Genomic DNA, 17,318 nt, shown 5'->3' with positions numbered 1-17,318 from the left:
CCTTTTGCTGCGCACCTTTAGGGTACCACTTTCCCTGCTAGACGGTATTCATTAAGCATCTCTGTAGAACATCCTTCCAAACTTACAATGCTGAGGCCTCTCCTAACTGGGACACCTCCGAAACAAAATGTACTGAAGCCCAAAACACTAATCTTGGGCTTCCAACCCCCAAGCATCACATTATTTTACTGGGTTCCAAGCTCACTATCTTATTGAGGTTCTAAATTTGAAGCAAAAATACAGCACTCAGAATACGCTAACCTTGTACTTTTGTTAACTTTCTATATATTTGCTACGTTTATAACATTAAGAATATTAATAATGGTTATAATAAAAGTGTATAGGATAAGTTGTACTGCCCCAAATGTTGTTTATGATACAAAAAATGTATTCTGATTTTTCACGAGCGCATCATAATTAAATGTTCTGTTTGGATTTCGGTCTTAATTTTAATGTTAGGAAAGTTATTGCACCAATTCACAATATATCTAGCAGGCACAATCTAATTAGGTCAAACGATGCCAGGAATAAAAAATAATGAACAAAATAATTAGGCAGAATGCATTATGTCACCTTAAAAAATGTATTATACTATTCTGCACACTCAGCTTGGCCGCTCTTACATTATTGCAGCATAAGTAAAGGTTATAGGTTCATCCAAGTTTAGATTCTAATCTGTGACATTTTCGGGTTGGTGCTGTCACTCTGAAGTGACAGTTTGCTGTTGATAGTCTTAGTAAAACCCTAGTAAAGAGGCAGCTTTTTTTTCTTCTTCTTAATTACACCTGCTGATCAGATTACACGGATTGTTAAATGACCCATTTACATTGCAATGTTATGGAGATGATTTGTACCTGTTTGTATGTTTTTAGATGTGTTTGTTTAATGGTAAGAGCGGTTGCAATCCCTTTTTATTGGATACTAGGCTAGTTATTCCTAATAACTACATGGGCGTGGGATCAGACTGAAAAAAAAACAAAACACCGAAACGCAAAAGCAGATTGCTATCACAAGGAGCCACGCGTTCCCCCGTCCCGTCTTCCATTAGATTGCAGTGTTAAAGTTTAGCTGTGCACTTTATAAATACACATTGAAACTAGGTTGTTTAACAACGTGAGCAGCTGCTATTATTCCAAACTAAAAGTCTGTCTAGTGTTTGAGCCTGAGACCACATGCTCGGCTGTCCTCTCATCTTGCCATCTTCCCCAATTATCTGTTAACATTGAGGGCTGTACACATGCTCTCAGGGGCTCTTTAATAGGCTTCTAGGCCCTTGGAACAACTACACAGCAGGGCTCTGGGAACAGAGTAATGCAGGATATACGGAGCCCACTGCAGCTTTGCCTCTCTTAATGACAGTTTACTCAGTAGCTTAGGGTTTTACAAAGGTTGTTAAAAATTTAACCATTTGCTGCTTTCTTCCAGACTACGTAATATAGACCTCAACAAACTCTCTCACTGCTAGTCTTCGGACGTTTGGGCTTTATGCAGAAACCTTGAAAAGTAAGGACTATTCCAAGACAAAGGTAGGTTATCGTTTCCTGTGTGTTCCCTGTGTGTTCCAGGATCGTGGGTTTGATAAACAGGTCAAGGCGACCATCTTTCTCTTTATTCGTTTTTCTTTTAAATGGTTATGTGAAATGGGGAGCAATGTGCTCACTTTAGTATTACTCTTGCGTGCTTGCAGGACCATACATTCATGCGGTAATGATATGGCTAAAATGCATGTAAACAGGTCCCTACAAATACCTTAGACCTGGGAGTGGCCAACTCCAGTCCTCAAGGGCCACGACATGTTAGGTTTTCAGGATATCTTCTGACTAGGCCACTGATTGCGCCACTGTGCTGAAGCAGGGACATTCTGAAAACCTGATGGGTTGGTGGCCATTGAAGACTAGATTTGCCCCCCCCCCCCTCCTTAGACACACAAAAATCATGAATAAGAGGGCACATTTATCTAGGGCCCGCCACATCAGTAGCACTGCCTCCATTTCATTAGCGATCTCAGTCCGGTCCATGGTTCTTCACGTTAAACCCAATGCGACGTGGTTCTCAGTGGCCCTGCATGGCTATGGAAGATGAAGAACCAGGACTGGGTCAACACCCACCGGTGGCATGAAGCTGGGTTGCTATTGGTGCTATGTACATTGGCATGAACCTGTCTTCGGAAGGGGGCATCTACAATAAAGTGACAATCGCAGCTGTCACCGTTGTGAAAACCCCCAGCTGTGGCGAACGCAAATGTTTAACCCCTCTCCTACCAGAGGCAAAGCAACGCGTTGCTACCCTCTGTTGCAGCTAATGGGTTTTAAAAAAAAAACATAAAGTAGGTCATTAACCCTACAACTCCTCTTTAGGATATTCTCTGCCCGCTCTCATCTGGCAGTGAACTTGTTCCATGCGCTGCCCCACTTACTACATAACAAAAAATACTTTATCCTTACAAATTCTGCTTAACCCCTGCAGGGTGAAGCGGGTGCAGTTAGATATGAGCTGCCGTATGACAAGACACTATACCACGCAGAATACTCTGAACATTACATGGAGGTATGTCACATTTTCATCACAAATTTTTTAATAAACACAGTTTAGATGGTGAAATGAAATAAAAATAATTCTGGTAAAAAATAGTACTTTTTGAAAAAAAAACATTTGACATCATTATATGACTTGGAACAACGTCATTTGTTGCAGGGGGAATTGAGCCTCAAAGCGTTGATATATAGCAGAAGAGAAACGGTAGAAGAAATGAGACACAGACTTATCCTGCAATAACAGTGTTAAATAGCTAGTAGAAGAGAAGTGGTGCAGTTTGTGTATCCCAGTGTGGGGAAAACATCTACATCTTACCATACACACTCCACCACAATTGACAGCCTGTACTACGAAAAGCACTCTAATGGAATAACGAGGGTTATCTAGGTCAGCACTAAAATGCTTTGGCATACGACAAGAAGTGTGGAAAAACACTCTCTGCCTCTCCTGCTCCCCAGCAAGCACATTCAGCTCGGCACCAAGACGGCTGAACCAGATTTTTATTCCGTCAAACAAAATATTGCAGCTCAATATGTCAGAAACATGATTGTGTAAACAGCAGCAGATAGTAACACATAATCACAGCTCGGTTTGTAGACACTAATATTATTTACTAAGAAAGAGAGAAATGCCCTAATAGATCTAGACCAGGAGTGGCCAACTCCAGTCCCCAAGGGCCACCCTCGGGTCACGTTTAAAGGATATTCCTGCTTCAGCACAAGTCAAGGACGGATCCACTGATTGAGCCACCTGTGCTGAAGCAGGGATATCCTTAAAACCTGACCTGTTGGTGGCCCTTGAGTACTGGCGTTGCCCCCCCCCCCCCTGGCCTTGAGTCTTCAACAGTATATTTCTGAAGGGACCCTAGGCTGATATACATCCGTTGTTTGCTTGATCACATTTTTGTATATTACATTGTCATATAAGAGAATTGACATAAACCTATATTTAGCCGCCTGTTGTCTTTGCAGGCTCGCAGTTACATGGGTAAAATATTAGCAATAACTTAGAGGTGGGATCAAAATGTAGGCAAGGCAATCCACTTTGCATTAAGGCTGGTCCGAGGATGTCTCTCTCAGGGCCAGCATTCGGCTAACTGTCCCTGGAGGCACCTGTCATGTAATAGCCCTGCTTTCACAGGCATCAGACATCACTGCTTCATAACATGATGTGTACAAACACCTTACCACACAGGCGTTTGCCTCTCCCTTCCAAACTCTAACATTCCACCAACGTTTGAACCCATTTTGCAGAATCTTCTGCGGATAATAAAAAATAGTTGCCGTTCCTTTTACAATAGCAGGGTTTCCCAACTCCAGTCCTCAGGGAACCCCAACAGGTCAGGTCTTAAGGATATCCCTGCCCCAGCACAGGTGGCTCAGTCAAAATGACTGAGCCGCTGATTGACCCACCTGTGCTGGAGCAGGGATATCCTTAAGACCTGACCTGTTGGGGTTCCCTGAGGACTGGAGTTGGGAAACACTGTTCTGTAGTCTTGTATTTTGCTGCCAATTCATTACACACACCTTCAAAAGAACTGTGAATGAACTAGATAAGAACTGGGAGCGCAATATTTTGACCCCTTCTCTGCCAGAGGAGCCTGCATTTCCGAGCAATGGCAAGGAAGGTGTGGTTTGTTTTCCTTTTTGTATTGTTTTTGTGAAATGCACATTAATATATTCAATACTGTAGGAGAGCGAACATCGCAAAGTGACAGTACCTGTTACCTTACCTGGATGAGATGTGTTGGCACGGTGATGACGCATACTGACAAAGACATCCGGAGGAGACCTCGAAGTGCGTACAGAAATCTCGTCAGGCTGTGCAGGTTTTGGGGATGGTCCTCGCTACAGATGTCATCTCCCCAGAGCACAGATCCCAGGGACTGAATGCCTATGCGAAGGACGTTCTTCTGCCGTTTCTGTTTGTGAGAAACAAGAGGATTTCATTGTGCGTAATCATGATTAAGAGGGCTTGGAATTCACATGGCTTTTAACCAAGTGCTTTATCAATTTCAAAATAGCCATTCAGCCGTGACCCACTAAACTCAGGGAAATAATCATTTTCATTATCGCGAAAAGTTAAAATTCGACATGAAAAGCTGATCTTGCATAAATGTTATATATATATATATATATATATATATATATATATTACTTAATTACTATATATACTGTATATATATACATATATATATAGTAATTAAGTGGATATTTCAACTGATGCAGCCTCACTGAAATAGCAAGAAGTATTCAAATAAAGGGGCATTAACTAAAAATACATATAATGATACTTATGTATCACAACAAACAAAGAAACATATAAAACCAGCAATATCAGCGATATCCAACACCATTGGTATATACCTTAATAATAGTTTGTTTTTGTATAGCGTTGCTAGTTTTACATAGCACTTTACAGAGACATTTTGCAGACAGTCCCTGCCCCGTAGAGCTTACAATTTATGTTTTTGGTGCCTGAGGCACAGGGAGATAAAGTGACTTGCCCAAGGTCACAAGGAGCCGACACCGGGAATTCTCCTGCTTCACACTCAGTGCCAGTCTGTGTCTTTACTCACTGAGCCGCTCCTTCTCTCATTCTGTTACCCAGCTCCTTTGTATCGATTCTGTTACTTTTTATCTATACTCCGATACTCGGCTCTCTATGGAACGCCATCTGGCTACTATTATTGATAAATTATTTCAAGCCACTTGGGCTAATATGTAAATGAACAATTTCCCCTGATGAAAGGCCCTCTCTGCACCTAGATATGGGATAACTCCCTGTCATGTCATTTCCTCGATTTAGTTTTACGTGACCCAGCACACGCCCCCTTTCGCTGTGGATCCCTGTGTTCCGTGGCTTTTTGGGCCCTTCTCTTCTGGTGTGTGCATATATTTCTGTATACCACCACGATGAAAGTCCCACAGCGGACCAAAATTTGGTTATGGTCTGGCTTACAATACACCTTATGAATTCAGTTACCTCGTTGTGCCGTGTCCATCCTGCAGACCTGTGGTTTGGGTGACTGACTGACTCACACACACAAACACACACACTATATTTTATACTTCTAAATCAGTTTAGAACACTACAACACAATCACTACAATGTCCTTCCCCGGTTACTTGCGAGTCACTATTAAAATGGTAGAACCTTTCCTGGAGATTTTTCAAATCGACAGGTTCATTTCACTGCAAACTCTATAGTCAATGATCCTCTAAAGCATCTTATAGTCACATATCACTGCTCACTGCTAAAATCCCCAGCAGGACAGTCCAACAATACAGTGCACCCACAAGGCATTTCAGACCCCCCTGGAACGCTAAAAAATAATCCCTTCCAAAAACGACAATGTGTTAATTTTCCCCTTCTGAGCCAGAATTCGGAAATGGAATGTAAGAGAGCCAGGAACTCCCCAAAGCCTATCATGCAATTGGGAAAAAAAAGGTGAAAAGTTTATTTAAAAAAAAAAAAAACCATTAGCTGACGGGTGTGGGATTAGTTTAGTCTGCTCTCTGCTACGTGGAATGAAGGACAGAAACTGATCATTATCGCACTTTTACTAGGACTGCTGGTATCACATAGCCAAGAAATGTGTTAAAGCCCCTCCGGTGTGTTCAGGGTTAGGATGTAACCTCCTTTTCACCCAGAGGTGGTAATGTTCGGTAATCCGTGGCCCTGAGCAAGACCGCAATACGGACCCAACAAACACCCCCCCCCCCCCCCGCCCCATTGAAGGAACATTGCATACTTCTCTAGGGTGAAAGGTTATCAACCCTGAGAAGGAACACGGCAATGTATGATGATGCCGAGTTTGTCCTCTGTTTAACCCGTTTGTTTCAGTGCAATGCATTGCAGGCGGAGGCCTGATTGACCCACCTGTGCGGGAGCAGGGATATCCTTAAGACCTGACCTGTTGGGGTTCCCTGAGGACTGGAGTTGGGAAACACTGTTCTGTAGTCTTGTATTTTGCAGCCAATTCATTACACACACACCTTCAAAAGAACTGTGAATGAACTAGATAAGAACTGGGAGCGCAATATTTTGACCCCTTCTCTGCCAGAGGAGCCTGCAATGTATTTCCGAGCAATTTCCGACACTGAATGAGGCGAAAGCAAAACACGCTTTAGACACTTGGGAGTACACACGGTGTATCGCTCTGTACTGCAGCATGTCCGCAGCTCACAGCGGCAATTTTACCAATGTCAGCAGGTCTCCTACAGTAGGACAACTCGCGGAGCCACGGTGGTTAACCCCCGAAACGTGGGGCACTTTATTCTGCTATGATAAATCTACAGGGAAGTGTCAATTTGACTCTGTGATGATGCGACAGAGTGCGCTTTCTACTGACGTGTCCCGCGCCACCTCCGAATCAGCACCGCACCATTAAAGCTCCCCCTGTATTCTCTGTTAACAGACCCCTCCCCCTGTATTCTCTGTTAACAGACCCCCCTCTGTATTCTCTGTTAACAGAACCCCCCCTGTATTCTCTGTTAACAGACCCCCCCCCCCTCTGTATTCATCAGTGTGTAGAAATTAAATTCTCACATACACAAAATGAACATAAACCAAAAAGTGTATATTAAAAATGCATGCAGCTATTTATGGGGGAAATGTACGAGTTACGGGCAGTTAGCGCAGGAGACCTCCGATCCTTATCGTAGCTTAGTGAATCCCGGCGTATGTCCCATATTATTCTTTCCCTGATGTGGTCCTTTTCGAATCTTTGTCCCTGGCACTTTCAGAACAGCTGCGTAAACATCCAAGTGCAGCTTAAGGTGATGTACATGGTACAGTAAATGTATACAGTACAGACAGTAACAATATTGTGAATATAATAATTGTTAATGTACCACAAATTAAATTCAGTAAGTGCCTGCGTCTTCCTTTTTCCTGTTCCGGCCTCTTTGGAAACGGAGTTGAAGAGCCCTGGTTTGGAAATGAAAAGCAATCCTAGAGCTTCTTATAGCAAGAAGTCGCACCGGAAGTGTTTATACATAACTGTGCAATGTAAATCAAGAATAAGACTATATGTGCTATTCAACAATATACTGCATGGACATATTTCACTTATCAATGTAAATCTGCCACTGAATATAACGTTCAGTTAACCCCTTTGTGATGAGTTGTAGGCCTCTCTGGCAACAGAAGTGTCAAAGACGATACTGTATGACTCATGAGATATTTATAGAAGGCTGATAAACTCAGTGGTAGTGGAAGGGTTAAGCAGCGACGTCTCTGGAGTAATGAGTTGCACCTGAGGCTCATTAAGGACCTTTTTTAAAACTCTGCAGAGCTATGGAGCTGCCGGCTGAGGAAGGACTGTGTGTCCCCGCTGTGGTGGAAAAAGGCTGCAGATGGAGACAGGCCCTGGGAGACCAGGAGAAGCCAGAGAGAAGCAGACTACCCGAGGTGATGTGAGAGTACTCTGTGTGAGTCTGGCAGCGATCTGAAGCAGAGAGCAGTCAGGACAAGAGGGCAATATCGGGATGAGAAGAACAGGCTGGGGGCAGCAGTACTGAGAAGTCAGCAACACTGCTCCAGAGGCAGAAAACCCGCACCTCTGCTCGTTCTGCGCGTGGAGTTGTACATCATACGCAAAGGCCACGTGAAACACTGAGCTTTTCATACACTTTAATGTATGTCTAAATAATGTATGCTTTAATTAACGTGGCCTGAACATGTCTGTAACTGACTAGCTTCCACAGCTGCCACATGCACACAGATAAAGGGAGGAAGTAGCAGTGAAGCATATACCAAGGGGGCAACACGTCCTTGAAATTAGAAATAAACACAACCACCCGTATGGTTAGGGCTGCTGTGTACATACAGAATGTATTCAAGTCCAGAGTTGTATTGGTTCTTAAAACGTGTAAACTCCACTCAAAGGAGAAACGTGAGGCTCCGAAAACACTGTCCACTATAATGTCATCAATGAAAAAAATCTTATCCCCTAAACTGCATCACAAATTCCTTGTGTACTGCTATCCTTTCTGATTTCATTCCCAAGTACTCTCCCACATGCAATCTAACATCTCCGCTTCCCCCATTACTTCCTCTCACTCCCGTGCTGCACCCCAATGCTGGAATTTTCTACCCCACATAATCAGACGTTCTCCTTCTATAGGAAGAAAAAGTGACAGCGCACAACTCTCATGGTGTAATACAGCTGATATATTATGATATAGTAATATTGGTGAGTATCGCACAAACAAAAGTTGACATTTTTAAAACATGGCATGTTTAGGGTACATGTTACCACCACAGCAAACAGCCGGCTCCCACTGAGTGAACGAGCACCGTCGTTCTATCCCGAAGCGGGTAAATGTAAACGTCCTTATGTCCAGGCGTCCTCGTATCCAGAAGACCGCTACCGGATGAGATCAGGTAATGTGGCGGAAGCTGGCTTACTTGTTCGTGGGGATCCGGAGTACTCGTAATGTCAATTGGAACAACAAATAACTCCCACACTGTTGGCTGAGTGACTCAGTACCCTCGATATGTGCCGAACTGCTCCTAGTGCCTATGGCGGTTACCAATGACGTCACTGGATCGCGTCACCGTAAGCAACCATCCAGCGCAGGCTCAGTATGAGCTTCATAGTGATCAAGGAGTGATAAGGCAAATGCCCCAATACATACAATATTAATCCTACGCGTTTCGTAGATCAAGTCTACTTCATCAGGGAGTCTACTTCTCTTAGACGCGCTATTAGAGAGGGTTGGGGATCCTTACAATGCATCTGATCTCAGACGCACTATTAGAGAGGGTTGGGGTTCCTACAATGCATATGATCTCAGACGCGCTATTAGAGAGGGTTGGGGTTCCTTACAATGTATCTGATCTCAGACGTGCTATTAGTTACAGTTGGGGTTCCTACAATGCATCTGGTCTCAGACGCGCTATTAGAGAGGGTTGGGGTTCCTTACAATGTATCTGATCTCAGACGTGCTATTAGTTACAGTTGGGGTTATGTGGAATTTCACATTATAATTATAGGGTTCCTTAACCAAAAACAGATTTTTTTTTTAAAACACTGGTCCAACGCATTGTGTTAAGAGGAATTCTGCAGAAACTCGAAAGAACAAGGCCCAATCAAAGGAAGACCCAAATTAAGGATAGGCTAACCTAGAAATGACAACAAGAGATAGCTGAGAAGCTACACAAGGTCTTTAAGAACAGGAAGTAAGCTAAATAGAAAGGCAGTGCCATTTACAAATTGGTTAACCAAGTGTTTTAAAATCTGTCCTATAGAGCAGAGGTTCGTAAACTATTCCCCCTGCACCCCCTTTCCTGCTCTCCCCCCCATGGTCGGCTCTGGTTTCAAATGACACTGCGTGGTCATGTGACGTGGCCCGACACACAGGTAAGTGAAGTTACAGAGGCCTCGTACGGTCCCTCAGCATATGATTTAAATGCCTTTGGGGATTCGCAGGGCCTCTGTAACTGCCTCTGCGCCCCACCCAGAAAATCTTGCGACCACCAGTTTGCGCACCCCTGCTTTAGAGGAGAGGAGAAATGTTGTTAATTCTCTAATATGAGATTGTGAGATAGAATACAAGCAAAGTGTGAGGAAGTAGAAGCTGAAACGTTGCAGGAAAAGAAGTGTCCTAGAGAATGCGGATATCACAGGTACGACTCAACTTGAGATACAACTCCTGATGATGGAAAGGTCTTAAATGACTAGGAACTGGCAAAGACTTGCACTCGTCTTCTTCAATATACTTTTCTGAGGTTATTGGGTCAGGGCGAGTTGAGCAACAGACCGGCCACAAATTCATAGTGGAGATCACAGTTATGATCAAAAGGTGAGGCTATTGATGGTGAAGAAATGGCTAGTCTGGCTGCTACACTTAAGATATTTGGACTTGCCCAGTTGGATTCTGAACAAAAGCAAACCCCCCCCCCCCAAACAGTGCAGATTCCATTCACTACATATCACCCATATCCAGGTCATTTGTACAATGATGGAACTATGATTTACATGTCCATTTATCTATCGGATGTCCTGTTCAATGACTCAGATGGACAGTGGTCCACACTTCGGGCTGAATGAGAAACGCCATGCTACATTTCTCAAATGAATTGTGGAAGGCTCCATGCCCCCCCCCCCCCCTCACCCCCAGTATTTGTAGTCTATGCTTTGTAAGGAAGGAAATATTTGTGCTAACAACAACCACCCCAATATTATTAGGTGTTCCTAAGAAATACCCAATGTGTTTTAAACCGTTCAATAAAAAACAAGGTGCATTATTACCATAAATATAAGCAAGTGTTTGCAAAACGACATACGCCCCCTAAAGAAAGCAAGCCTCCCTGTGTAGCTGCGTGTCCGGGTGTGCGTGCCACTTTGCTGCGTTTGCTCCCTGTGTAGCTGCGTGTCCGGGTGTGCGTGCCACTTTGCTGCGTTTTCTCCCTGTGTAGCTGCGTGTCCGGGTGTGCGTGCCACTTTGCTGCGTTTGCTCCGTGTAGCTGCGTGTCCGGGTGTGCGTGCCACTTTGCTGCGTTTGCTCCCTGTGTAGCTGCGTGTCCGGGTGTGCGTGCCACTTTGCTGCGTTTGCTCCCTGTGTAGCTGCGTGTCCGGGTGTGCGTGCCACTTTACTGCGTTTGCTCCCTGTGTAGCTGAGTGTCCGGGTGTGCGTGCCACTTTGCTGCGTTTGCTCCCTGTGTAGCTGCGTGGCCGGGTGTGCGTGCCACTTTGCTGCGTTTGCTCCCTGTGTAGCTGCGTGTCCGGGTGTGCGTGCCACTTTGCTGCGTTTGCTCCCTGTGTAGCTGCGTGTCCGGGTGTGCGTGCCACTTTGCTGCGTTTGCTCCCTGTGTAGCTGCGTGTCCGGGTGTGCGTGCCACTTTGCTGCGTTTGCTCCCTGTGTAGCTGCGTGTCCGGGTGTGCGTGCCACTTTGCTGCGTTTGCTCCCTGTGTAGCTGCGTGTCCGGGTGTGCGTGCCACTTTGCTGCGTTTGCTCCCTGTGTAGCTGCGTGTCCGGGTGTGCGTGCCACATTGCTGCGTTTGTTCCCTGTGTAGCTGCGAGTCCGGGTGTGCGTGCCACTTTGCTGCGTTTACTCCCTGTGTAGCTGCGTGTCCGGGTGTGCGTGCCACTTTGCTGCGTTTGCTCCCTGTGTAGCTGCGTGTCCGGGTGTGCGTGCCACTTTGCTGCGTTTGCTCCCTGTGTAGCTGCGTGTCCGGGTGTGCGTGCCACTTTGCTGCGTTTGCTCCCTGTGTAGCTGCGTGTCCGGGTGTGCGTGCCACTTTGCTGCGTTTGCTCCCTGTGTGGCTGCTTGTCCGGGTGTGCGTGCCACTTTGCTGCGTTTGCTCCGTGTGTAGCTGCGTGTCCGGGTGTGCGTGCCACTTTGCTGCATTTGCTTCCTGTGTAGCTGCGTGTCCGGGTGTGCGTGCCACTTTGTTGCGTTTGCTCCCTGTGTAGCTGCTTGTCCGGGTGTGCGTGCCACTTTGCTGCGTTTGCTTCCTGTGTAGCTGCGTGTCCGGGTGTGCGTGCCACTTTGCTGCGTTTGCTCCCTGTGTAGCTGCTTGTCCGGGTGTGCGTGCCACTTTGCTGCGTTTGCTCCTTGTGTCGCTGCGTGTCCGGGTGTGCGTGCCACGTTGCAGCGTTTGCTCCCTGTGTAGCTGCGTGTCCGGGTGTGCGTGCCACTTTGCTGCGTTTGCTCCCTGTGTGGCTGCGTGTCCGGGTGTGCGTGCCACGTTGCAGCGTTTGCTTCCTGTGTAGCTGCGTGTCCGGGTGTGCGTGCCACTTTGCTGCGTTTGCTCCCTGTGTAGCTGCGTGTCCGGGTGTGCGTGCCACTTTGCTGCGTTTGCTTCCTGTGTCGCTGCGTGTCCGGGTGTGCGTGCCACTTTGCTGCGTTTGCTCCCTGTGTAGCTGCGTGTCCGGGTGTGCGTGCCACTTTGCTGCGTTTGCTCCCTGTGTAGCTGCGTGTCCGGGTGTGCGTGCCACTTTGCTGCGTTTGCTCCCTGTGTAGCTGCGTGTCCGGGTGTGCGTGCCACTTTGCTGCGTTTGCTCCCTGTGTAGCTGCGTGTCCGGGTGTGCGTGCCACTTTGTTGCGTTTGCTCCCTGTGTAGCTGCTTGTCCGGGTGTGCGTGCCACTTTGCTGCGTTTGCTTCCTGTGTAGCTGCGTGTCCGGGTGTGCGTGCCACTTTGCTGCGTTTGCTCCCTGTGTAGCTGCTTGTCCGGGTGTGCGTGCCACTTTGCTGCGTTTGCTCCTTGTGTCGCTGCGTGTCCGGGTGTGCGTGCCACGTTGCAGCGTTTGCTCCCTGTGTAGCTGCGTGTCCGGGTGTGCGTGCCACTTTGCTGCGTTTGCTCCCTGTGTGGCTGCGTGTCCGGGTGTGCGTGCCACGTTGCAGCGTTTGCTCCCTGTGTAGCTGCGTGTCCGGGTGTGCGTGCCACTTTGCTGCGTTTGCTCCCTGTGTAGCTGCGTGTCCGGGTGTGCGTGCCACTTTGCTGCGTTTGCTCCCTGTGTAGCTGCGTGTCCGGGTGTGCGTGCCACTTTGCTGCGTTTGCTTCCTGTGTCGCTGCGTGTCCGGGTGTGCGTGCCACTTTGCTGCGTTTGCTCCCTGTGTAGCTGCGTGTCCGGGTGTGCGTGCCACTTTGCTGCGTTTGCTCCCTGTGTAGCTGCGTGTCCGGGTGTGCGTGCCACTTTGCTGCGTTTGCTCCCTGTGTAGCTGCGTGTCCGGGTGTGCGTGCCACTTTGCTGCGTTTGCTTCCTGTGTCGCTGCGTGTCCGGGTGTGCGTGCCACTTTGCTGCGTTTGCTTCCTGTGTCGCTGCGTGTCCGGGTGTGCGTGCCACTTTGCTGCGTTTGCTTCCTGTGTCGCTGCGTGTCCGGGTGTGCGTGCCACTTTGCTGCGTTTGCTCCGTGTAGCTGCGTGTCCGGGTGTGCGTGCCACTTTGCCGCGTTTGCTCCCTGTGTAGCTGCGTGTCCGGGTGTGCGTGCCACTTTGCTGCGTTTGCTCCCTGTGTGGCTGCGTGTCCGGGTGTGCGTGCCACTTTGCTGCGTTTGCTCCGTGTAGCTGCGTGTCCGGGTGTGCGTGCCACTTTGCTGCGTTTGCTCCGTGTAGCTGCGTGTCCGGGTGTGCGTGCCACTTTGCTGCGTTTGCTCCCTGTGTAGCTGCGTGTCCGGGTGTGCGTGCCACTTTGCTGCGTTTGCTCCCTGTGTAGCTGCGTGTCCGGGTGTGCGTGCCACTTTGCTGCGTTTGCTCCCTGTGTAGCTGCGTGTCCGGGTGTGCGTGCTACTTTGCTGCGTTTGCTCCCTGTGTAGCTGCGTGTCCGGGTGTGCGTGCCACTTTGCTGCGTTTGCTCCCTGTGTAGCTGCGTGTCCGGGTGTGCGTGCCACTTTGCTCCCTGTGTCGCTGCGTGTCCGGGTGTGCGTGCCACTTTGCTGCGTTTGCTCCCTGTGTAGCTGCGTGTCCGGGTGTGCGTGCCACTTTGCTGCGTTTGCTCCCTGTGTAGCTGCGTGTCCGGGTGTGCGTGCCACTTTGCTGCGTTTGCTCCCTGTGTAGCTGCGTGTCCGGGTGTGCGTGCCACTTTGCTGCGTTTGCTCCCTGTGTAGCTGCGTGTCCGGGTGTGCGTGCCACTTTGCTGCGTTTGCTCCCTGTGTAGCTGCGTGTCCGGGTGTGCGTGCCACTTTGCTGCGTTTGCTCCCTGTGTAGCTGCGTGTCCGGGTGTGCGTGCCACTTTGCTGCGTTTGCTCCCTGTGTCGCTGCGTGTCCGGGTGTGCGTGCCACTTTGCTGCGTTTGCTCCCTGTGTCGCTGCGTGTCCGGGTGTGCGTGCCACTTTGCTGCGTTTGCTCCCTGTGTAGCTGCGTGTCCGGGTGTGCGTGCCACTTTGCTGCGTTTGCTCCCTGTGTAGCTGCGTGTCCGGGTGTGCGTGCCACTTTGCTGCGTTTGCTCCCTGTGTAGCTGCGTGTCCGGGTGTGCGTGCCACTTTGCTGCGTTTGCTCCCTGTGTAGCTGCGTGTCCGGGTGTGCGTGCCACTTTGCTGCGTTTGCTCCCTGTGTAGCTGCGTGTCCGGGTGTGCGTGCCACTTTGCTGCGTTTGCTCCCTGTGTAGCTGCGTGTCCGGTTGTGCGTGCCACTTTGCTGCGTTTGCTCCCTGTGTAGCTGCGTGTCCGGGTGTGCGTGCCACTTTGCTGCGTATGCTCCCTGTGTAGCTGCGTGTCCGGGTGTGCGTGCCACTTTGCTGCGTTTGCTCCCTGTGTAGCTGCGTGTCCGGGTGTGCGTGCCACTTTGCTGCGTTTGCTCCCTGTGTAGCTGCGTGTCCGGGTGTGCGTGCCACTTTGCTGCGTTTGCTCCCTGTGTAGCTGCGTGTCCGGGTGTGCGTGCCACTTTGCTGCGTTTGCTCCCTGTGTAGCTGCGTGTCCGGGTGTGCGTGCCACTTTGCTGCGTTTGCTCCCTGTGTCGCTGCGTGTCCGGGTGTGCGTGCCACTTTGCTGCGTTTGCTCCCTGTGTAGCTGCGTGTCCGGGTGTGCGTGCCACTTTGCTGCGTTTGCTCCCTGTGTCGCTGCGTGTCCGGGTGTGCGCGCCACTTTGCTGCGTTTGCTCCCTGTGTCGCTGCGTGTCCGGGTGTGCGTGCCACTTTGCTGCGTGTGCTCCCTGTGTAGCTGCGTGTCCGGGTGTGCGTGCCACTTTGCTGCGTTTGCTCCCTGTGTAGCTGCGTGTCCGGGTGTGCGTGCCACTTTGCTGCGTTTGCTCCCTGTGTAGCTGCGTGTCCGGGTGTGCGTGCCACTTTGCTGCGTTTGCTCCCTGTGTAGCTGCGTGTCCGGGTGTGCGTGCCACTTTGCTGCGTTTGCTCCCTGTGTAGCTGCGTGTCCGGGTGTGCGTGCCACTTTGCTGCGTTTGCTCCCTGTGTAGCTGCGTGTCTGGGTGTGCGTGCCACTTTGCTGCGTTTGCTCCCTGTGTAGCTGCGTGTCCGGGTGTGCGTGCCACTTTGCTGCGTTTGCTCCCTGTGTAGCTGCGTGTCCGGGTGTGCGTGCCACTTTGCTGCGTTTGCTCCCTGTGTAGCTGCGTGTCCGTGTGTGCGTGCCACTTTGCTGCGTTTGCTCCCTGTGTAGCTGCGTGTCCGGGTGTGCGTGCCACTTTGCTGCGTTTGCTCCGTGTAGCTGCGTGTCCGGGTGTGCGCGCCACTTTGCTGCGTTTGCTCCCTGTGTAGCTGCGTGTCCGGGTGTGCGTGCCACTTTGCTGCGTTTGCTCCCTGTGTAGCTGCGTGTCCGGGTGTGCGTGCCACTTTGCTGCGTTTGCTCCCTGTGTAGCTGCGTGTCCGGTTGTGCGTGCCACTTTGCTGCGTTTGCTCCCTGTGTAGCTGCGTGTCCGGGTGTGCGTGCCACTTTGCTGCGTTTGCTCCCTGTGTAGCTGCGTGTCCGGGTGTGCGTGCCACTTTGCTGCGTTTGCTCCCTGTGTAGCTGCGTGTCCGGGTGTGCGTGCCACTTTGCTGCGTTTGCTCCCTGTGTAGCTGCGTGTCCGGGTGTGCGTGCCACTTTGCTGCGTTTGCTCCCTGTGTAGCTGCGTGTCCGGGTGTGCGTGCCACTTTGCTGCGTTTGCTCCCTGTGTCGCTGCGTGCCACTTTGCTGCGTTTGCTCCCTGTGTAGCTGCGTGTCCGGGTGTGCGTGCCACTTTGCTGCGTTTGCTCCCTGTGTAGCTGCGTGTCCGGGTGTGCGCGCCACTTTGCTGCGTTTGCTCCCTGTGTCGCTGCGTGTCCGGGTGTGCGTGCCACTTTGCTGCGTGTGCTCCCTGTGTAGCTGCGTGTCCGGGTGTGCGTGCCACTTTGCTGCGTTTGCTCCCTGTGTAGCTGCGTGTCCGGGTGTGCGTGCCACTTTGCTGCGTTTGCTCCCTGTGTAGCTGCGTGTCCGGGTGTGCGTGCCACTTTGCTGCGTTTGCTCCCTGTGTAGCTGCGTGTCCGGGTGTGCGTGCCACTTTGCTGCGTTTGCTCCCTGTGTAGCTGCGTGTCCGGGTGTGCGTGCCACTTTGCTGCGTTTGCTCCCTTTGTCGCTGCGTGTCCGGGTGTGCGTGCCACTTTGCTGCGTTTGCTCCCTGTGTAGCTGCGTGTCCGGGTGTGCGTGCCACTTTGCTGCGTTTGCTCCCTGTGTAGCTGCGTGTCCGGGTATGCGTGCCACTTTGCTGCGTTTGCTCCCTGTGTAGCTGCGTGTCCGGGTGTGCGTGCCACTTTGCTGCGTTTGCTCCCTGTGTAGCTGCGTGTCCGGGTGTGCGTGCCACTTTGCTGCGTTTGCTCCCTGTGTAGCTGCGTGTCCGGGTGTGCGCGCCACTTTGCTGCGTTTGCTCCCTGTGTAGCTGCGTGTCCGGGTGTGCGTGCCACGTTGCAGCGTTTGCTCCCTGTGTGGCTGCGTGTCCGGGTGTGCGTGCCACTTTGCTGCGTTTGCTCCCTGTGTAGCTGCGTGTCCGGGTGTGCGTGCCACTTTGCTGCGTTTGCTCCCTGTGTAGCTGCGTGTCCGGGTGTGCGTGCCACTTTGCTGCGTTTGCTCACTGTGTAGCTGCGTGTCCGGGTGTGCGTGCCACTTTGCTGCGTTTGCTCCCTGTGTAGCTGCGTGTCCGGGTGTGCGTGCCACTTTGCTGCGTTTGCTCCCTGTGTAGCTGCGTGTCCGGGTGTGCGTGCCACTTTGCTGCGTTTGCTCCCTGTGTCGCTGCGTGTCCGGGTGTGCGTGCCACTTTGCTGCGTTTGCTCCCTGTGTTGCTGCGTGTCCGGGTGTGCGTGCCACTTTGCTGCGTTTGCTCCCTGTGTAGCTGCGTGTCCGGGTGTGCGTGCCACTTTGCTGCGTTTGC

General features: G+C 50.4%; 1 protein-coding gene across 3 annotated transcripts in view; it reads right to left on the bottom strand.

Moving 5' to 3' along the window:
• Nucleotides 1–17,318, bottom strand: part of ELP4 (elongator acetyltransferase complex subunit 4) — a 319,054-nt gene that overhangs the window by 153,989 nt on the left and 147,747 nt on the right. For all 3 annotated transcript variants that reach the window (XM_075567333.1, XM_075567332.1, XM_075567331.1), the window contains exon 7: nt 4,268–4,456. In XM_075567333.1, coding sequence (XP_075423448.1) covers nt 4,268–4,456 — 189 coding nt within the window. The remainder of the gene's footprint in view (nt 1–4,267; nt 4,457–17,318) is intronic.

This window comes from Ascaphus truei, chromosome 12, assembly GCF_040206685.1.
Source record: "Ascaphus truei isolate aAscTru1 chromosome 12, aAscTru1.hap1, whole genome shotgun sequence".
In the NCBI taxonomy this organism is placed as follows: domain Eukaryota; kingdom Metazoa; phylum Chordata; class Amphibia; order Anura; family Ascaphidae; genus Ascaphus; species Ascaphus truei.
This window is presented reverse-complemented; position numbering and strand designations above follow the sequence as displayed.